This window comes from Apium graveolens, chromosome 3 (genome assembly GCF_009905375.1).
Source record: "Apium graveolens cultivar Ventura chromosome 3, ASM990537v1, whole genome shotgun sequence".
In the NCBI taxonomy this organism is placed as follows: Eukaryota; Viridiplantae; Streptophyta; class Magnoliopsida; order Apiales; family Apiaceae; genus Apium; species Apium graveolens.
The window spans coordinates 297300512-297322642 of record NC_133649.1 but is presented as its reverse complement, the minus strand read 5'-3'; the positions used below and the strand labels follow the sequence as shown (position 1 = coordinate 297322642).

Below are 22131 nucleotides of genomic sequence, written 5' to 3'. Positions count from 1 at the left end.
TTTGCAGGGAGGGAACCAATTATTTACCACTAAATAGATAATAATGTAGTTACGTCAAAGTACTTTATGTGAATACAACACAAAAATTAGGTTGTTAATCTCACGAGTCACGAGTCATGACAACTATCACTAACTTAATTTTAAAAAATCTTAGAAATACATCAAAATTAATATAATAATTATTTAATATTCTAGAGCAAAGAGCTGGTTATATGTTTATTAGTCAACATGTTTTTTTTTTGAAATCATACCATTAAACATAGAATAAATTAATTATATTTTCTCTATATTATAATATATAAAATAACACATCGATGTTGAAAACTTTTTGAATATCGAAATTAACGTCAATCATACGAAAATTTATATTCGCTACTCTTAATTTAATGTGATATACTTGTTAATATAATTTGAACAAACCGGATGTTGTAACTAATAAAAATAACAACACAACTTTATAAAACTTTTTTAATTAAAAATATAAATCTCTGTTAAACTTTTTAGCTATATATGAATAAGAAAGTGAAAAAAAGAAATAAAAAATGAAAGCAAGAAAAAACCAAAATGTCATGATATAAAAAATGTAAAATTTGTCCGCAAGGTTGGCTCACTTTGTTAAAATATGTTCGAATCTACTAGAGGAGAATTTATGATTATGCTCTTTATCTTGATTCACATGATTTGCAAGTTATTGCGGCTGCGGGTTAGTATGATAAAAAAAAATGTAAAATTTGTTATAAGAAGACAGTCAGACATCTGAATATTGTTTTTCATTAATTACCTACAATTAAAATAAAAAAGCAAAAAAAGAATTATTACAAGGAGCCGAGGCAGACAAAAATCTATTAGTTCCGAAATCTCAGTAATTGTTGTTAGGGTTTGTACTTGTACTACTTCAGCTTCGTCTTGTTTCTTGCTTGTTGAGCTTCTTCTCAGATTCTTAATTTTACACTCTTTGCTCGCTAAAGGTTAGATCTTTTTGCCCCCTTTCTCTTTCTTTATATCCTTTTTCTTTATACTTATGTATGTATCTGTTTCTAATCTTTGATTAGTAGGTTCACATCGTGCTGTGTACTTTCGTATTCGTGTTTTCGATTTTATTGTAAATGGGATCCTGACACTTTTTTGGTTCTTTTTGTTATGAGAAGCTTCAGAATATATTTTCGTGTGTTTAGGATGTTGTGTTTCTTTTGTAAATTTTATGCTTATCAGTTAACTATTCATTGACAATTGATATGTATTTTATGTTTATTTTGTGCATTGATCAGGGGTTTAGTTTCTCGATTATAGACAAGCTAGGAATTTAGGGATTTCTTTAAGTTGGTAAGTTCGATGATGAAATCTTCATGGGCAGATGCTGTTGCTGAAGAGACTGCAGCTTCCGGGTCTTCTGATAGTAATGTAACTAGTGTACCTTTAGCTCCTGTCAAATCCGCCTATGTTCCGCCTCATCTACGCAATAGGCCAGTCGCTGCAGAGCCATCCGCTCCGTCTTTCACTGGCCCACCATCAGGTAATACTGGTGTTGGTTATGGTGCGGGTGGGGTTGGTCAGAGACCTGACTATGGCCGCCAAATCAACACCAGCAGCAGGGGTGGGGGTGGATGGGGCAACAGGGGTGGGAGAGAAAGGGAAGTGAATCCTTTTGGTAATGATGATGTTAATGTTGATGCTGAGAAGGCATTCAGTGAACATCAAAATAGTGGTATTAATTTTGATGCTTACGAGGATATCCCAGTAGAGACTCAAGGGAATAATGTGCCGCCTCCTGTCAATACATTTGCAGAGATTGATTTGGGTCAGGCTCTGAATTTGAATATTCAAAGGTGCAAATATGTCAGGCCTACTCCTGTGCAGAGGTACACAATCCCCATTTCCCTAGCAGGACGGGATTTGATGGCTTGTGCTCAAACTGGGTCTGGCAAGACAGCTGCTTTTTGCTTCCCCATAATTAGTGGAATTATGAGGGGGAATATTGCCCAGAGACCACGAGGGACCCGTACAGTGTTTCCACTAGCTCTCATTCTTTCCCCGACAAGGGAGCTTGCAATTCAGGTCAGTACATGAACCACAATAAGTAATCGGTCAGTTTACATTTCCGACCATATTAACTTCTCCTTTTTAATAAGAAACAACTGTCACTCTGTTGCCTCTTCACATGCAGATTAATGATGAAGCAAAGAAATTCTCTTATCAAACAGGTGTTAGAGTAGTGGTTGTTTATGGTGGAGCACCTATTAATCAACAGGTATCATTATTTTATTTGAATTCAATATGTACCCATGCAAGGACAATATTTTTTTTTCTGTCTTTCAACCCTAGTCCAAATTTTATAAAGATGTAGTGCTAGGCACATGAAAAATCTTTTAACAGTCGAACCTAGTAGGCGACACCTAGATGGGGTTTAGAAGAGCACTAGGTTGTGCAATATTTCATTTTTCTTAATGTTTTACGTAAATATCAAATCTTATGATACGGTTACAGCACACATGAACTATGAGCTGAGATCGTGTGTTTAAACTTTAGCTTAAAGTAACTATAAGGTATTATTACATCTTTTACAAAACTGAAAGCTTCCTACAGAACTGATTGTGAAACTTTTGAGTGTAAAGTGAAAAGTGGAATTTCAAGCAATGAGTATATATTTTAATGCAGATATTATTTACTTGAATTTATGTTATTATTGTAGTTCTTTTAAACAGTTAATTAACTTCCCTTTAAGAGCCGTGTCTTTTTGAAAGCCTTAGTATCATCAACCTATCGTTTTCTTGTTATGTGCTTCCTGCAGTTAAGAGAACTTGAAAGAGGAGTTGATATTCTTGTGGCAACCCCAGGGAGGCTAGTTGATTTGCTTGAGAGGGCAAAGGTCTCATTGGAAATGATTAGATATTTAGCTCTCGATGAGGCTGATCGCATGCTGGATATGGGATTTGAACCTCAAATTAGAAAGATTGTTCAACAAATGGGCATGCCTCCGCCCGGTGAAAGACAGACTATGCTGTTTAGTGCCACCTTCCCGAAAGAGATCCAGGTTTGCTGATTCCCTTCATAGTATGTCAACTTTGATTGGCTGCAACGCTCTAATTTTTTCGAAGCTTTTAAGGTGCATATAAATTATTAGAAGGCGTGTCTTCCATATTGTAATTCTACCAATCTACTTGGACTAGAATAAATTTCCACCACTATGTGAGGGGTGATGTATGTGTTGAACATTAAACATAAGAAAGGCATTTGAAGGCTTTGATAAGAGGATATTGTTTACTCAGGTTTGGTTCCTTATTGTTTTTTCTTGTTGAGAGTAGGACTGTTACAGAGGTCAGTGTATAGGAAGCATATATTAAGCAGCATCTGCTGTGCTCTGCCAAAGAATTGCTAGGTAGTGGCAAGATTTGCTCAGGCATGGTCGATGTCAAATTAGCAGATCTTGACCAAATTCTGAATGCCAATTTAATGGCTAAAATCATTTTATCTGCTGCTGGTCAATTGCTTAAAGGAAGTTAATGGGTGAGATTGAGCTCCCTCGGGGTTATTTATTTCTCCTCTTTATTTAATTGATCTACTACTTCTTCTTAAGAAATTATATTATTAGTTCTAAAGAATACATGCCACTGGTTAAACTATAATTATTACTATTATTAATAGTATAATCTCACGAAGACACGATTTTAACCAATAATTTTTTTTTTAAAACCAATTTTATTACGGAAGCTAATTAATATGACTTATATATATTGAATTTAAATTAAAACAGTTACTAAAAAGGCAGTAATATAGAAGTAATTAAAATATATAACAAGAAATATAATATATAAAAAAATCCGGTTTTAAGCTAGTAGGATATAATTTGTGCAACCATGAGAATCTGCGCCTACTGTACGTGTGTGCAAGCGCACATGTGACGCACAAAAGGATTCGATCATATATATAAATATATAATATATATATATTTATTTATTTATTTATCTAATATATATAGCATTGTAAAATTCTATAATTAATTAAATTATGCCAAATTTCTTTAAATATTTGGCACTGCCTCGATTCTTTTAATGTTGATCGGAAAATCAACATTATCTGTAGTGTTAAACCACTGAACTTTTAGGTAGAAAATCTGTATTCCTCACCACAAGTCAATAATCATGATTGCTGCTTATGTATCCCTGTTGCTATTATTGTGATAAGCACTACTTTGAATTGTTGTTTAGGCTGGTAATGTTCTGAAAAGCTAACTAGGGAGTAGATATATGCTAGAGCCTAGATATTGACTTCTTTCATTGTATGTATTTATTAATATGTTCAAATTTCTTGGCACTCGTGCAGAGATTGGCATCGGATTTTCTTTTGAACTACATATTCCTGACTGTTGGGAGAGTTGGTTCAAGTACAGATCTGATTGTTCAAAGAGTAGAGTTTGTTCAAGAGACTGACAAGAGAAGTTACCTCATGGACCTCCTCCATGCACAAAAAGATGATGGAACTCATGGAAAGGTGTGTTTATGTCATAGTCTCATAGATAGTTCAATAAGTTGAGAATTGGTATAGAGTTGGCTCTATCAATTTAACTTTATACTGCTACTTGATGCAATAATTTTGGAAATGTAAGCGTGAACCATTATTGTAGAGATATCAGCCCGAGTTGATCTGTTCTTTGCGTCAAATGGGTAATTTATTTGTCTGTTATTTACTTTTGCAGCAACCACTAACATTGGTGTTTGTGGAGACGAAGAAGGGAGCAGATTCTCTTGAACACTGGTTGTGCCGTAACGGGTTTCCTGCAACAGCTATACATGGAGATAGAACTCAACAGGTAATTCATGAGTCTTTCGAGATTTATCTTTCACTTGCAGTTGTTCGGGTTACAACATTCAGAGTTTAATATTTAAAGAAGGAAATTAGTTGAGAAAGGAATTTGAAAGGAAGTGCCTGGAGATGGAGAAAGAGGATCAAAAGTATGTTGTCAGAAAATCCTAATTATGTCAGAGAGGTCACTCTCAAGTTATGGTAGGAGTATATATAGGTATACAGTTACCTAAATGTGACGTGTCATCGAGTTTCATGATTGGTCACATGGTATGTGTCAATAGTCCCCCTGCTACTCGATGGCCCCATATTGGTTTGTTCATGCCTACTTGTCTTTCTGCATAATGGTTGATGTTCTTTATTGCAAATCATATCTAGATCAAGTTGTTTAAAAGTACATTCTCTCCCTGTTTTCCTTGTGATACTTTTTTGGCCGACTTGTTTTAATATTGTCATAATTGAAGACAATTTTGGTTAGATGTCCCATGCTTTGTCCCTTGTAAAGTTATCTTGGTTGTAAGCGAAGAGAAACTAACAAAATACCACTGTTCACAAATTGACATTGTTATTCGGTAGTATTTGTACTTAATTTGTTACTACTGAGTTTCTTGGAAATTTTAGGAAATGATAGTCTGGTTACCACATTAAAAAATTATGGATTGGGAGCCGAGGGTATAACTAAAGAACAATGTTTAATTCATAAAAAGATATTTATTGATGGATAAGAGATATAAGGAGTGACATACTTTTTCTCTCTCAATGGAAGTTGACATGATCCACATGTTCTATTATCCCCCATGCTCCTCTCCGCCCTCAGCACCAGTATATCTGACTAAGTTTTAGCAATTATGTAGAGCGTGTTTACTGCAGTTTGCATAAACACAATTCATGCAAAATAGTTCACGCATTGGATATGTGGTAGTTTCATTTATCTTGTTTTCTTTCCTTGAATATTAATGGTAAATGCAGACATCACTAGATTTTTTTGGTTGGGTATGTGCAGGAGAGAGAATATGCGTTGAGATCGTTTAAGAGTGGGAACACACCAATCTTGGTAGCAACAGATGTAGCAGCACGAGGTCTTGACATTCCAGATGTTTCTCATGTGGTCAATTTCGATATCCCAAAAGACATTGACGATTATGTCCACCGGATAGGAAGGACAGGGCGAGCTGGAAAGACAGGATTGGCGACAGCTTTTTTTAATGAGAGCAATATGTCATTAGCAAAATCGCTGTCTGATCTGATGCAAGAAGCTAAACAGGAAGTACCTACTTGGCTTACTCATTATGCTAGCAGAGCTTTTTATGGTGGCAGTAAGAACAGACGACCCGGGGGTGGACGATATGGGGGAGGGAGATTTGGGGGTCATGACTTCAGAAGGGATACTTACAATAATAGTGGTAGAGGCAGTGCTTCGGATTCCTATGGAGGAAACACTGGTGGAAGATACAGCAAAAATTATGGTGGAGGATATGGTTCCGGACCTGGAGCTAACAGCGGTGGATATGGTCCAGGACCTGGAGCAAACAGTGCATGGGACGAGTGAGTCCTGGACATGATATATTGATAGAGCTACCTGGGATCCCAAAATTTTGATAGGATCCATTTTTTAAACATTAGTACGTTTTACAGAGTTTACATAATCCTCATAACAGTCATGTATTGAAGAAGATTAAAAGTTCATTATCTATTTGAATTGGATTTTGCATTGGGAATTTGAAATTTGATCTTATAATTTGGAATGGAACATCTGCTCGGTAACCAGGATCTTGCTGAAGTCTTTGTCAAGTATTCTGATAATTCGAACTATAGAACAGTGACAAATTGACAACAAAGGCTGCAAGTGGATTTCATGACCTAACACCGCATTAAATTACAGAACTATTGCAAACACATTCTGACATTTTCTAAATCATGACCAGAAATCTTTTCAAGTTTTAGTTTTGTGAAGGCAGGCTGCAGGATTTTCACAGGGGATGATCATCGAACCGCACAAATCGTAAAAATTGCCCACACCACATCGCAAAATACAGTTTTTTTAGTGCAGTTGCTCTGTGAATTTTTGATAAACGGCATGTGTGGATTTTTGATAAACCGCATGGTGCAGTGCGGTTTAATATTTGACGTTTTAACATTATGGTTCAAACAGCACCGCTATGTTCAAACAACACCGCAGCGCATCCTGATGTCATATATTTATTTATTTATGTAAATAAGTTCATTTCTTGTTTAATATAATTTTATATTATATTAAATATTACAAATTACCGAAATGTTTTTATTGTTAATCAAATACATTACTTTTAGCCTTCGTACTAACTAATTTTTTATTAAATTTGTATATTATTATTATTATTTTTAAAATATATAAATCGCACAAACCGCATCACACCGCACCGTATTTTCGTGATGCGATTTAAGCAATTTTTGAGGTGTGTGGTGCGGTTTGAAAATTTGACCAAATTGCATGTGCTGATTGGTTTACGGTTTGAGGATAAAACCGCATCATCTGCACCGTGATCACCCCGAGACTTCACACAGACAACTGTCTGACTGAGGTTCTTCCCCTGAAATTCCGTCTTTTTGTTACAAGGGAGACCTTGTTAGAAAGAGACTAGCAGTGTATATCTTTCTTTCGATTTTTCCCCACTGAATTTTGCTAAGCCACTGGCAGGCCATAGTCATATGTGCAGAACACTCAAATTTATAACCGAATTTACCAAAGCATACATTCTTAGCAATTCCAAGATCAGTTTCTAAAGAAGAAAAACAGATAAATTTACCTCAATTTCACTTGACTTTATGAAATAAAAAGCTAGTAACTTATATCATGAAACTCTCCAATTCTACAGATTACCATTACCAAATACATCAAAAATATCACCATCAAACTCTTCTTCCGAATCCGAACAAGCATCAGCACTGCGGTCTTTCCTTGTTGTTTCATCCTTTTCTCCTTCATTGCCATTAGCTTCTCCACAATCACTACTGGATAAACCAGCAAGTTGAGGTAACATATTCAAACCTTTATTCTGATACATCAATCCAGTCCTCATTGCATGATAAAATTTCCCCCTTAACTCAGCAAGCGGACTAGGCTCAGCTAATTTACCACGACGATACCCTTCTCTCACTGCAACAGTCGTCGTCTTACACTTCATTGACAGGTAAAAAATTCCGGGATATCTAGTATAAATCCTTGTAAATCTTTCCGGAAGATTCAGTTCACTCCTCAAGCTTCCTAAGTAATTCCTTTTCGTCATCTTGTGTTCAGTCAAGCTCAAGAACTCGTGTAGTAAACCAACAATTCTCTTCTCCATTAGATCACTATTCATATCAATGCTAGTTGAATCTTCATAAGGGGAAACATAAGGCAATTTCTGAAACTCTTCCATCCAAGCTTTAACCTTCTTCTGACCACCATAGCCCTTTGGAAACCTAAGCGAAAACGCCATCGAAGATTGCCCTCTCCTAAACTTACTAAACTCTTTCTCACCACACTCCACTTTCTCATACTTTTTTTGCAAAACAGAAACAGCAAAATCATCATTCCATTTCAATAATTCCAAACAAGAAACCCCATTTTTATCCTTAACAACCCGAAAATAATCCGAATACTTAAAAATCAAAGTCCTATCGAAATCATCAGGCAAGCCCAAATCCCATTTCAAAGGATAAAGTGACTCAAAAGGCACAATCTTGTTTCTTGTCATCATCAAAACTTTACAAAGCCTTTCCACCAAATCAGGCTCACGGGCCTCCAAGATTTTCAATTCTTGATCATGTAAATTTTTCGCAATCTCCGTAAGGCGAAAACAAGGCAAAGAAGGGTACTTAGAGTGATTAAATTCTTGAAAAAGAGTAGGGTAACGACGGATAAAACGAAGAGTTGGGATTGTAAGGCCAAGAACTTTATGCGAATCAGAGATTGATTTAGAGGTAATAAAACCAGCAGAAGAACGAACAATAGTGTGTTTGAGCAGATACGCAGCTTTGAGATGAGTATGTGTCTCGATTATGTTGTCTAAAGTCTTGTTTTTGGCCCATTTGAGACGGACTTTAACTAGGGTTCTGCACTGGATGTGTGTTGCAGTTGAGTTGAGTTTCACAAGTAATAATGCTTTTCTGCTTCCCCAGTTCATCTTCTAAAGTATTTGTGTAAGTATCTTGTATCTATCTATCAGCTTTTGGGGTTATTGTACTGATCAGTGTGTTTTGTTCTGTCCCTGCTGAAAGTGTGTTTTAACCAAAATATGTTAATAATAGAAAAGTGAACTCCTGACCTATATAGGGGGTGTTTGGAAATCGGAATGGGAATGATATCGAATCCTAAGGAATGAAAAGCGTATTGATTTATCCGCCTCGAGAAAATGAGGTTTTTTTATGTTTCATATGCCGGGATTACTAATCCAAATCCTAAAACATGGAATTGAGATTCCAATTATCGTCAATCGAAATTATTGTCAACCGGACTTATTAACGATGAATCAAATGAGGCCATGGTACTACATTCATTTTATTTCTTTCAATTTTATTTACTTTCTTCTTCTTTTAATATCAATTCTTTCATATATTTTTTTCCAAGAACCTTCTAAGGAATATTTTGAACAACACAAAGAACTGCAAACATCAACTATTTGCAACTGCAAAATTCACAAGAAGTTTGTCTTCAGTATATATAAGTATCTTCTGTCATATAATATATACTGTAGGAAGAAACTTAAGACAGTTAGGTTGCATTTCATATGAAGAGGGTTTTTTCAATATTTAGTAGCTCTATCATTTACACACCATCTCAGCTAACTCAAGTTCTTGTAAAATTATGTAACAGTCACTACCAAGTAGTACCAAGTGAGAGTTGTTTAATGTTAAGTTTCCGCGAAAATGACTTGACTTGAGCATGGCGCATAAAGATTGGAAGTGGAACAACCCATGAATTCTTGACAGACCTTAAAACCAGACCAGGAGACTGTTGCAGGAAGTAAAACTAGTCCAACAATATACCTTCATTCATAGGTTTCATTTATCTCATAAAGGGCGAAATCATTGAATAATCATATAATTTAACATATTCTAAATCATGCAAAACAATATGGAAAAGACAAGAGAGAGTAAGAATCCAATAGTTGAATGCTTAAACTTACAAATGATGCGAGAAAATAAGATCTTTCCTGAATAAAAACACACACAGACACAGTACTCAAGTGCAAGACAAATTTCAAGCTTGTTGGCACTAAACATATCAACAATTGACATAACATATCATCCATGTATCAGGTATCTGAATGCTCTCATTAAATTTTGCTTGTATCAATTTAAAACGAACCGTAGGTAAGCAGCTCTTTGTCAGTTTCAAAAATTTCCATCTCTTTCTCTTCCAAACCTACGATGGCCTTGATACCATCTCCGCTCAGAGTGTCCATCATAATGATGCTATTCACCACCGGCATGTCTACAACTGTGGCTCTAACAGGCCTTCCCCATCCAAAATCCATTTCATATACCGGGAAATTGCAGAAGCTGGTAAAACCATAGTACACGTGGTTACTCTTTACGTACTTCTCCAGAATTGGTCCAGCTATATGCTCATCCATACCTTTACTTCCTCTAAGCTGCATCTTCCCTTTTCTTAATCGCTTCACCAACAAATTCAACTCTGTCTCATTCTCCGTGCTTGTTGGAACGGGATTAAAAGAAATGAAATTACCAAGACTTGTCAGTGGTAGCGGTGGATCAAGCATAGGACGCATGTTTACTGCCTGGCACAAAAAAGACTTTTTATATACCCCGGAATTTGATTTAGCTGCTGCAGCCACTGCACACCTATAAAGGAGTGCAGTCAAAAGCTCGTTTCTTGTGTAATTTTGTTCAACTTCACCCTGTAGTTTGTCTTCAAATTCAACGTTCGCCTTCAATTTTTCTATGCTTGAGTTGTGAAACACCATCTCCTTAGTGATCCAGTGCTTTTTAGGAAACGAAACATTGGCTGTAACAAAGTCATCGACATGTGACTGGGGTAGCAGGTCATACACAAAATGCGGACAAATATGTACTAATTTCTGGTGATCACAGGAATGGCGTGACAAACTTGCCCAGTAAGTTATGAACGAGAATAAAGTAAGAGCATCACCCATATGGTGTGAAAGGCTCACTGCTAAAGCTATTCCTCCACAAGTAAAATTGTTTAGTTGAATCCGCATTAGACTAGAATCCTTATCATCAGATAATGTATCCCAGATTGAGCGAGGAGGAAAGAGATTACCTAGACCTTCTTCGTCCTCCTTGGCAGGAGCTCTTTCGAGAAAACAGGATAACTTGCTTCCAATCTGTGCCTCAACAAATTGAACACCTTCGTCGTTACAGTCAACATAAGATCCGGAGGACCTTAGCCTTCCAGCAAATAGGTAGTACCTGGACAGTGTCTCGGATAGAGAGTTCTTAAGTAGATCTGAAATGGTTGATTTACGATCTGCAGAGTTGTTAATGCTGGGATAGAAAAATATAGCTGGAATGAACATAGTTGGCATCAGGCGATCATGTAAAGGAAGATTGTATCGTTTGAAGCTTTCTGGAGTTGGAGAAGCTGGTTTAATGCAGGTAATTGATCTTGAGATGACAGTAGCCATGCTTCCTGGTTCTTGCAACGCCTTACTCTATGCTGAACACTAATGTATGTAGTTCTATAACTTGAGAAATGCAACTATTGTATATGACATAAATGTCGAGGAACCAGTTACTCTAAAACCTCAAGGTGTTAGAGAATGACCCTTTCCAGGATCTTATATTATTCTAACACTCCCCCTCACTCGAAAGCCCATTTATGGGTTGAATAGTGGATCACGGACATCCATCTTTGGGGCATAAATTTGTCCTCTACCTACCTGAGCTCTGATACCATGTCAAGGAACCAGTTACTCTAAAACCTCAAGGGGTTAGAGAATGACCCTTTCCAGGATCTTATATTATTTTAACACTCCCCCCTCACTCGAAAACCCATTTATGGGTCGAATAGTGGATCACGGGTGTCCATCTTTGGGGCATAAATTTGTCCTCTGCCTACCTGAGCTCGCTCTGATACCATGTCAAGGAAGCAGTTACTCTAAAATCTCAATGTTTTAGATAATGGTCCTTTCCAGAATCTTATATTATTCTAACGAAAAATACTCGAACTACTAAAACTTACAATTATTTTATTGTAGGATGACATCTCAGAAAAAGATTCTTGTTTAAATTAAGGCCTTGTGGTGTCATGAGTAGACAATAACTATTTGTTGCTCAACTACTTGGAGTAGATTAGCTTATTTCTCCACCTGTTTCTTGTCAAACCAAACTAGATAATTGCAAACTTGATCTCCAGTGTAAAGAAAGATTGCATTGTTTGGAGTTATGTGCACTTAACACAAATAATCAAACTTAAATTGATACGAACATGATCTTTACAGTTCAAGCAAAGCACTGATGTACTTGAAAAGAAGACAAACTTTAGGATTCATGTAGAGGCATAAAGAACTGATGCACTAGAAAGAAGCGTAAATAAGCAGCTCTTTGTTAGCTTGAAAATATGTCATCTCTTGCTCTTCCAGACCAACAATAGCCTTAATCCCATCCCTGTTTGCGGTATCCATCATTGTAATGTAATTAGGCAAGGGCGTGTCCACGATTGTGGCTTTAACCGGCTTTCCCCATCCAAAATCCATTTCATACATCGGTAGATTACAGAGGCTGCTGATACCATAAAGTCTTTTGTTACCTCTCGCGCACTCCTCAAAAGATGCTAACGTCGTAGTTAAATCCATACCTTTACTTCCTCTAAGCTGCATCTTCCCTTTTCTTATTTGCTCTGCCAGGAAATTTAAGTCTGTCTCATTCTCGGTGCTTGTTGGAATGAAACTGTAATTAATAAAATTTCCTAGACTTGTCGGTGGCAGAGGCGGATCAATCATAGGTCGCATGTTCACTACCTGGCACAATACAGACTTAGCATACACCCCGGGATTCGTTGTAGCTGCCGCTGCTGATGCTGCTGCTGCTGCTGCTGCTGCACACCTGTAAATGAGCGCACTCACAACCTCATTTCTTGTGTAATTTATTTCTCCTACACCCCGCAGTTTGTCTTCGATTTCCATGTGTGCCTTCAATTTTTCTATACTTGAGTTGTGAAACATCATCTCCTTGGTTATCCAATGCTTTTTAGGGAGCGGAGCATTTGCAGTAAAGGCATTCAGATCATCATCTGACTGAAGCAGCAGCTCAGGCACGAAATAGGGACGAAGATGTAATACTTTTTGGTGATCCGGGAAGTGGTGTGACAAAGCTGCCCAATAAATTAGGAATGAGAACAAAGTGAGAGCATCTCCAATGCGGTGCGAAAGGCTCACTGCTATTGCTATTCCGCCGCAAGTGAAACGGTTTAGTTGAACAAGCATGAGACTCGAATGACCATCATCGGATAATTTATCCCAAATACCGTGAGGTGGAAAGAGATGACCTAAACCTTCTTCGTCTTCCTTAACCGGAGCTCGTTTCACCACATCATATAACTTGCATCCAATCCGTGCCTCAGAAAAATAAACACCTTCGTCATTGCAGTCGACATAAGATCCCGATGAACTTAGCCTTCCAGCAAAAGGGTAGTACTTGGATAGTGTCTGTGACAGAGAGTTCTCGAGTACATTTGCCAGTACTGATTCTGTTGAGAAACTCACTAACAAGTATAGCAACATAGAGGCAAGTGTATAAAGAATTTAACAAGTTTAGGCCAAGACCACAGTTAACAAAACAAAACATGCAGGTAAACAAAATCAGTAACTGAAATAACGAAGAGAGAAAGAGAGATGTACCCGAAACCATAGCTTTCAACAGTGACTGAAAAAAAAAAAGGTTTACAGATACAAAATGCCAAGAAAATAATCACAGCTGAGTCACCAGGCCTTGCTCGAAGTCCTGGCTGCTCTTGAAGAGATTATTGCCCCCTACCTGCTGCGTTTGGGATGTGCGCAATATCTCCACCAGGATAAAACAGCTCGGAGTTTATGTTAACAGCAGCAACAAAACCTCCACTTCGACCAGCACCTCAGTCACCGGAAAATATCAGCACTTCAGGACTTATGGGAGAGAAATGCAGAGAGGTTGAAGAGAAGAGATAAGAATGTAGTGTGTTGTATTCATTCAGTTTAGCCTCTATTTATAGGAGAGGAAAAATGAAACTGTCCACACACTTAATGTCTGAATTAAACTGCTCCATTAATGAAAAAATCAAAACTGATCAGATTTTGAATTCATAAATGAAAAAATCAAAACTGAACAGCTTTTGAATTTAAATTATTTGTAACAGCTTTTCACATTAACACCCACATTATTATCAGAACTTAAGTTAAATTCTGATTTGACTCATCAGTACTTAAGTTCTGATTCGACTCATCAGTACTTAAGTTCTGATTCTGATATCAGAACTTATTAAGTTCTGATTTTATTCATCAGTTCTTAAGTTCTGATTCTTATATCAGAACTTGTTACAGATCAGATTATTTGCAGGTTCAATATATTTAGACTACTTAGCCTATTTCAGAACCCAGCCTAATAATCCAATCACCGATAAATAAATTCGAATTAAAATAATTCTCAAATAAATAAAATCCTCGCCCAGGTCGCCTCGCGTACGCGAGACGCCGAGACATTCGCCCAAATCGCCCTTCGACCCGGTCCGGTCCGGTCCGGTGCAGTGCGGGGCGGGGCGGGGCGCGCGTGTGTGTGTGTGCGCGTGAAGCACACAACAACACAATGGACCATCACACATCTTAGTAGTTGTATACTACTCATGTGGGTAATACCATATAAAGCACACAACCCCCTTTATTTATTTCAATGTGGGACAAACATTCTCAAATTTTCCAAGCTTTTCCAAGCTACTTTCATCTCTCATTTCATATGGATTTCATTAAGAAAATTCTTAAAACCATACATGAAAATTTAAGTTCAAATATCATTGAACAATTTCCAATCATTAGATTTTAGGATTAACATCAAGAACATAATTAAATTAAGCTCTAAAATCCTAATTTTCTAACAATCCCCCACAAATCCATACAGAAATGTGATCAATTTCCCATCATGACTTGTTTTTCAGAGTCGGTACCCTTCCGGGTTTGAACCCTCCTAATTCCTCTACTTCAATGGCTAACGGACTCAGATGGAATGTTTCACCTTGAATCTTAATCCGTTTAGTATAACCATATTCCATAGACGACGACAAGTCAAAGGTTATGGTGCCAATCTACGGCTTTGAGACATTAATGGTCATGTCTCGATCCTGTTCGTCGAATGCTTCAAGGATTAACCCTATCCTCTAATTGCGACCACACAATTACATTCGCTTAGCTGGGCATCTCCAGAGATATACTGCCTCTATCTCGTCAAATGACTTGATCCCATTCAGAGTTTCAACACTCTTGCTTTTCTGGCAGTGTCAGTACCTTCTAGGTTTACAGGGGATAGACTCAGATACTATAGTATCATCTATGTAGCAAAGGTACTACCAACTCATCCTTACAGCTTGTTATTACCCATTGAATACACTTCAAGGGATCTCCTCTCATGTGTATTGGGTTCCCACTGTTTATGAATTATGATGGGTTGACAATCCCATCCCCAACCTTGACTTAAGGACCACTGCAGGTTCCAGTCCTTTAGTAAGAGGATCAGCTATATTATTCTGAGTTCCTATGAACTCTATAGCTATGATCCTATCAGTCACTAAACCCCTTATAGACTTGAGTCTAACTTGGATGTGTCTCTTAGTTTTAGCATTATGCTTTTTACTGCTAATCTTGTCGATAGTTGTTCGACTATCACAGTGAATAGCAATAGCAGGAAGCGGTCTGCTTACTACAGGTATTGCAGACATAAGTCCATGTAACCATTCAGCCTCCGTCCCTGTGGCATCAAGTGCACACAACTCAGCCTCAAAAGTAGACCGAGTAACAATAGTCTGTCTGCTTGACTTCCAGGATATTGCTCCACCAGCCAAGGTGAACACGTATCCAGTCACTCCATTGGAACCAGACTTCTTAGCTATCCAACTTGCATCACTGTACCCTTCAAGCACACCAGGAAATCTCCTGTAGTGTAAACTAAGGTACATTGTGCCTTTTAGATATCTAAGTACTCTATCAAGAGCATCCCAATGAGTTCTGTTTGGACAGCTTGTATATCTCGCCAATTTAGACACAGAATATGAAATATCTGGTCTAGTACAGTTAGCAAGATACTGCAAGCTCCCAATAATCTGAGAATACCTTAACTGAGACACAGGCACTCCTGAAGTATTCTTGACAAGGGCAACTTTCGAATCATAAGGTGTACTAGCGATTCTACACTGTGAATAACCATATTTCTCAAGTATAGATTTCTCTATATAATGAGATTGAGTCAAGGTTATTCCTTCAGTGGACTGAATCAATTTGATTCCAAGAATCACACTTGCCTCACCCATATCCTTCATTTCAAAATGCCTTTTCAAGAATTCTTTAGTCTCGTTAATAATCTCAATATTGGTTCCAAACAATAAAATATCATCCACATATAGGCACAAGATAACACACTCATTACCTTTAACTTTAGTGTAGACACACTTATCACTTTCATTAATCTTATAACTGAAAGGCAATATAGTTTCATCAAACTTTTTATGCCAATCTCTGGGAGCTTGTTTCAAGCCATAGATGGACTTGATTAACTTACATACTTTCCTTTCATTGCCTGATGCAACAAATCCATCAGGCTGATCCATATAAATCTCTTCCTCAAGTTCACCATGAAGAAAAGCTGTCTTTACATCCATCTGATGAATGATAAGACCATGGACTGAAGCCAATGCTATAAGCATTCGGATTGTTACCATTCTTGCAACCGGAGAGTATGTATCAAAATAATCAATTCCTTCCTTTTGCTTAAAACCCTTAGCTACCAGTCTAGCTTTGTACTTATCTATTGAGCCGTCAGGATTCAACTTCCTTTTAAAGACCCATTTGCACCCAATAGTAGAACACCCAGGAGGGAGATCAACCAACTCCCATGTTCCATTGGAAACAATAGAGTCAATTTCACTCTTGACAGCGCCCTTCCAGTCCCTTGACTCAGAAGAATCCATAGCTTGCCGGAAAGTTAAAGGTTCGTCCTCGATATTGTAAGTGATGAACTCACCTCCAAAATCCTTGACTATTTTTTCACGCTTACTCCTCCTTGGTTCCTCTAATTCCTTAGGAATAGAGCTACTACTAGGTTCCGCCCCCACATTTGTCATCTTTTCCACATGATCAGGAATAGAACTTGATGTGTGAGTAGGATCTTCCTCAGAAGTCGTTTCAGGTATTCCAGTCTTCATAGGGTAGACATCCTCAAAGAATGTCGCATCTCGAAATTCAACTATCGTGTTTGCCACTATACCATCTATGTCAGATTTTAACACTAAAAATCTCATAGCTGTAGTGGTTTCAAGATAGCCCAGAAATATACAGTCAACAGTCTTTGGACCTAGTTTCTTTCTCTTGTGTTCAGGAACAAGCACCTTAGCAAGGCACCCCCACACACGAAGATACTTAAGACTAGTCATCCTGCCTTTCCATAACTCCAAGGGTGTTTTATCCATGTGTTTCAGAGGGACTCTATTCAAAATATGGCAAGCCGTATTTAGAGCCTCTCCCCACATGTATTTAGGCAACCCAGAGTTAATAAGCATACTATTAATCATATCTTTAAATGTTCTGTTATTTCGCTCAGCAACCCCATTAGACTCAGGTGTGTATGGTGGAGTAACTTCATGAACTATACCATTGTTTGCACAAAATTCATTAAAAGCATTACTCGTATACTCACCACCTCTATCAGATCTCAATCTTTTAAGTAACTTACTAGTTTGTTTTTCTACTTCAGTTTTATATATAATGAATTTACTAAGTGCTTCATCCTTATGTCTAAGTAAATAAACATAACAATATCTACTACTATCATCTATAAAAGTAATGAAGTATCTAAACTGGTCCTTGGTCAACACACCACCAAATTCACAAATATCAGTGTGTACTAAATCTAACAAGTCTGAATCCCTAACAACGTTATGAAAAGGTTTCCTTATCTGTTTAGCAGACACACATACTTGACATTTAGAATTCTTTTCTATGGTATATTTTGGAATCAACTCTAAGTTCATCATGTTCTTAAGAGCACCAAAGTTTAAATGACCTAGTCTAGCATGCCATATATTTGAGGATTCAATACAATTAACAGTAGGAATAACATTATTATTCAAACTTCCCAAAACGGGATCCACATTAATAACAAATAAACCATTTGACAAGTAACCCTTGCCAAAGAATGTACCAGTGTGAATAAGAACTACTTTATTACACTTAAACGAAATTTCAAAACCACTAGAAACTAAACAGCTTCCACTTATTATATTTCTACGCATGTTGGGAACATGATGCACTCTCGTCAGAGATAGAATACGTCCTGAAGGGAACTTCAGATCCACGTTTCCAACTCCATGTACTTGAGCAACACTAGCATTCCCCATCTTCACAGTCAAGCTATGACTCTGTTGATAAGATACAAATAAACTAATATCAGCACAAATATGTACATTAGCTCCAGTATCTATCAACCATTCATTTGACAGATAGGTAGAAAATATCACAGGGTTGTAGGATACATACCGGTCAACGTTGGTTTCAGAAGCCGTAGCCTCACCAACAACCATGTTCACTACAGGCCCACTTGCGGTTCCAAGCACAACATTTGCTTGTGCTACCTCGGTTTTCTTCGCTTTCTTCGTAGGGCAGTCCTTACTCCAGTGCCCAACCTGCCCACAAGACCAGCATGGTTTGTTTGCCTTGGGTTTCTTGGCCTTGTCCTTGTCACTCTTAGGTTTATTACTATTAGCTTTCTTAGCAAAAGCCTTCCTCTTTTGTCCTACAGTTGCTATGTTTACCTTCGAGGTACCGTGTTCAGTTGGCATCACATGTCCCTGTTCGGACTTGTGTTGTTCTTGTACCGAGATGTCCAGCATAAGGTTGGTCCAGGTGATCTCTCCTTTCTGTCTTTTCAGGGAGAGAGAGAACTCTTCCCAAGACTTCGGGAGCTTTTCAATCACACTCATCACCTTGAACTTCTCCGGGAGATTCATTCCAGACTCCTTCAAAGCATGCACTATCATCTCGAACTCATGCACCTGCTCAGTCATGGACTTATTGTCCACCAGCTTGAACTCGAGGAACCTTGCCACAGAATACTTTTCTAGACCTTGTGAGTCAGTATTATGTGTCTGGTCCAGCTTCTCCCATAAGAGTTTTGCAGAGTAGGCATCAGAAGAATAGACATCAAACAAAGTGTTTGTTAGTGCCGCCAGAATGGCCGCCCTAGCCACTCCATCCTTCTCAGCCCACTTCGCAAAAGCCTTAACTGTGTCAGCCTTCTCTTGATCCACTACTGGTTTCTCATATTCCACAACCGGCCACAGACCCTTTATAGTCAACCACAACTTCATCCTTTTCTGCCAGCGAGAAAAGCCAATGCCACCGTTGAATTTCTCCGGTAAACCGGTTAGTTCAACAGCTTGTGGGAAACTATAGGTGGTCCAATCAATGGCCCCAGCAGTTACACCCGAACTGCTACCACCACCAACGATAACCTCACTTTCGTTAACCATTATGCTAAATTCTATATAACCAATAATCTCTTCAAGAATGTTGAGAAACTCACTAACAAGTATAGCAACATAGAGGCAAGTGTATAAAGAATTTAACAAGTTTAGGCCAAGACCACAGTTAACAAAACAAAACATGCAGGTAAACAAAATCAGTAACTGAAATAACGAAGAGAGAAAGAGAGATGTACCCGAAACCATAGCTTTCAACAGTGACTGAAAAAAAAAAGGTTTACAGATACAAAATGCCAAGAAAATAATCACAGCTGAGTCACCAGGCCTTGCTCGAAGTCCTGGCTGCTCTTGAAGAGATTATTGCCCCCTACCTGCTGCGTTTGGGATGTGCGCAATATCTCCACCAGGATAAAACAGCTCGGAGTTTATGTTAACAGCAGCAACAAAACCTCCACTTCGACCAGCACCTCAGTCACCGGAAAATATCAGCACTTCAGGACTTATGGGAGAGAAATGCAGAGAGGTTGAAGAGAAGAGATAAGAATGTAGTGTGTTGTATTCATTCAGTTTAGCCTCTATTTATAGGAGAGGAAAAATGAAACTGTCCACACACTTAATGTCTGAATTAAACTGCTCCATTAATGAAAAAATCAAAACTGATCAGATTTTGAATTCATAAATGAAAAAATCAAAACTGAACAGCTTTTGAATTTAAATTATTTGTAACAGCTTTTCACATTAACACCCACATTATTATCAGAACTTAAGTTAAATTCTGATTTGACTCATCAGTACTTAAGTTCTGATTCGACTCATCAGTACTTAAGTTCTGATTCTGATATCAGAACTTATTAAGTTCTGATTTTATTCATCAGTTCTTAAGTTCTGATTCTTATATCAGAACTTGTTACAGATCAGATTATTTGCAGGTTCAATATATTTAGACTACTTAGCCTATTTCAGAACCCAGCCTAATAATCCAATCACCGATAAATAAATTCGAATTAAAATAATTCTCAAATAAATAAAATCCTCGCCCAGGTCGCCTCGCGTACGCGAGACGCCGAGACATTCGCCCAAATCGCCCTTCGACCCGGTCCGGTCCGGTGCAGTGCGGGGCGGTGCAGTGCGGGGCGGGGCGGGGCGCGCGTGTGTGTGTGTGCGCGTGAAGCACACAACAACACAATGGACCATCACACATCTTAGTAGTTGTATACTACTCATGTGGGTAATACCATATAAAGCACACAACCCCCTTTATTTATTTCAATGTGGGACAAACATTCTCAAATTTTCCAAGCTTTTCCAAGCTACTTTCATCTCTCATTTCATATGGATTTCATTAAGAAAATTCTTAAAACCATACATGAAAATTTAAGTTCAAATATCATTGAACAATTTCCAATCATTAGATTTTAGGATTAACATCAAGAACATAATTAAATTAAGCTCTAAAATCCTAATTTTCTAACAGATTCATCATCTGCAGAGTTAATAACTCTATGATAGAAGAATATAGCTGGAACATACATATTCGGTGTCATGCGATCGTGTAAAGGAAGATCGTATCGTTTCAAGTTGTCTGGAGTTGGAGAAGCTGGTTTGATGATGCTGGTCTTTGATCTGGATAGTATCAGTCCCCTCGTGGTCATACTTCCTCCACAGAATGCCAAAATGTGATGTGTTTATTTAGAGATCTTTCTCAATTCAACTCTGAATATATTCACAAAACTTGCTTGATCCAGCTGTAAGTCTAAAAGAGATTCTCCTAGATATTGTATGGAAAAAAGGCCCAAACGTCCCTGTTCGAATAAAATGGTCGTGAATGTCACTTTTTAAATTGTCCGCCTTTAATGTCACTTCAAAATGGTGTTTCAGTTGAAGTTTTTCAAAATTAGAAAAACGTAATTTCGTTTTATATTTTTGTTTAAAAATGTGGTTTCAAACTATGTTTTTTATTTCAGAAATTATTTTAGTAAAAAACGCAGTCTCATCTTTAGTTTATTGATAGGGGTTTCAAACTTAGTTTTTCGTAAAAACGCAATTTCTAACCGAGTTTTTCTCAGGATGCGAAAAAAGAAAAACAAAAAACGCAAATCCAAAATGGGTTAATATGAAAAACTAATCTTGAGATTGCGTTTTACTTCCTAAACATAAATTGAAGTTGCGTTTTCAATTTTAAAATAAAATTGAAAACGAAACATGGAATAAAATGAAACACGGAACTCCATTTTTCATTAAAAACAAAAATTTCAACTGAAACTCTGTTTTGAAGTGACATTTGAGACTAATTTTTTTCAAAGTAATATTAAGGATCATTCTCATTCAAATAGTGACATTTAGGGCTTACACCCTTTTATGAAAAAAAGGTCGATGAAAATGGGAATGATAATAAATTGTAACCAAGCAGTCAAATTACAAATATACGAGGTGAACGGGCAACAAGCTGCGACCTCCTTGAATTACAAAATCTAATAGTCGAAATACATATTCAGCCGAACCCCGAACCTGCGACGAGAATCCGACCAATAAGAATATTGAAAATGAAAATATCAACCAAAGTGGCTATGAAATAAATGAACATGCGTTAAAAACATAACATGCACTGTGTCTCATTCTTTAATTTTCACATTTTTATTTGATATCTACCAGCTCCGAAAATACATAGTCAA

The 22131-nt window shown here is 37.5% G+C and overlaps 4 protein-coding genes across 4 annotated transcripts; 1 reads left to right on the top strand and 3 right to left on the bottom strand.

Annotated features, from left to right (window-relative positions):
- Window positions 1-804: 804 nt before the first annotated feature.
- Window positions 805-6495, top strand: LOC141713718 (DEAD-box ATP-dependent RNA helicase 37-like). The gene is made up of 7 exons (XM_074517277.1): window positions 805-968; window positions 1269-2055; window positions 2165-2248; window positions 2789-3031; window positions 4321-4488; window positions 4694-4807; window positions 5804-6495. The coding sequence occupies exons 2-7, from the start codon at window positions 1333-1335 to the stop codon at window positions 6347-6349; spliced, it is 1878 nt and encodes a 625-aa protein (XP_074373378.1). The 5' UTR covers window positions 805-968; window positions 1269-1332; the 3' UTR covers window positions 6350-6495.
- Window positions 6496-7498: 1003 nt separating this feature from the next.
- On the bottom strand, window positions 7499-9142 carry LOC141713717 (protein WHAT'S THIS FACTOR 9, mitochondrial-like). Its single transcript, XM_074517276.1, has one exon. The coding sequence runs from the start codon at window positions 8943-8945 to the stop codon at window positions 7650-7652; it is 1296 nt and encodes a 431-aa protein (XP_074373377.1). The 5' UTR covers window positions 8946-9142; the 3' UTR covers window positions 7499-7649.
- Window positions 9143-9789: 647 nt separating this feature from the next.
- On the bottom strand, window positions 9790-11579 carry LOC141713715 (acyltransferase-like). Its single transcript, XM_074517274.1, has one exon. It carries the CDS (start codon window positions 11427-11429, stop codon window positions 10119-10121), a length of 1311 nt encoding a protein of 436 aa, XP_074373375.1. The 5' UTR covers window positions 11430-11579; the 3' UTR covers window positions 9790-10118.
- Window positions 11580-12169: 590 nt separating this feature from the next.
- LOC141713716 (acyltransferase-like) lies at window positions 12170-15868 on the bottom strand. Its single transcript, XM_074517275.1, has 2 exons — window positions 13780-15868; window positions 12170-13668 (listed from the first exon to the last, which is right to left on the bottom strand). The coding sequence occupies exon 2, from the start codon at window positions 13524-13526 to the stop codon at window positions 12321-12323; it is 1206 nt and encodes a 401-aa protein (XP_074373376.1). The 5' UTR covers window positions 13527-13668; window positions 13780-15868; the 3' UTR covers window positions 12170-12320.
- Window positions 15869-22131: the final 6263 nt, after the last annotated feature.

What these genes read in the sequence shown, in the direction of transcription:
- LOC141713715 (XM_074517274.1), bottom strand. Translation starts at nt 11,429, where the DNA reads ATGGCTACTGTCATCTCAAGATCAATTACCTGCATTAAACCAGCTTCT.
- LOC141713718 (XM_074517277.1), top strand. Translation starts at nt 1,333, where the DNA reads ATGATGAAATCTTCATGGGCAGATGCTGTTGCTGAAGAGACTGCAGCT. An exon ending in CAAGGGAGCTTGCAATTCAG is followed by an intron (nt 2,056 to 2,164) that starts GTCAGTACATGA and finishes CTTCACATGCAG; the next exon opens with ATTAATGATGAAGCAAAGAA. An exon ending in ATGGAGATAGAACTCAACAG is followed by an intron (nt 4,808 to 5,803) that starts GTAATTCATGAG and finishes GGGTATGTGCAG; the next exon opens with GAGAGAGAATATGCGTTGAG.
- LOC141713717 (XM_074517276.1), bottom strand. Translation starts at nt 8,945, where the DNA reads ATGAACTGGGGAAGCAGAAAAGCATTATTACTTGTGAAACTCAACTCA.
- LOC141713716 (XM_074517275.1), bottom strand. Translation starts at nt 13,526, where the DNA reads ATGTTGCTATACTTGTTAGTGAGTTTCTCAACAGAATCAGTACTGGCA.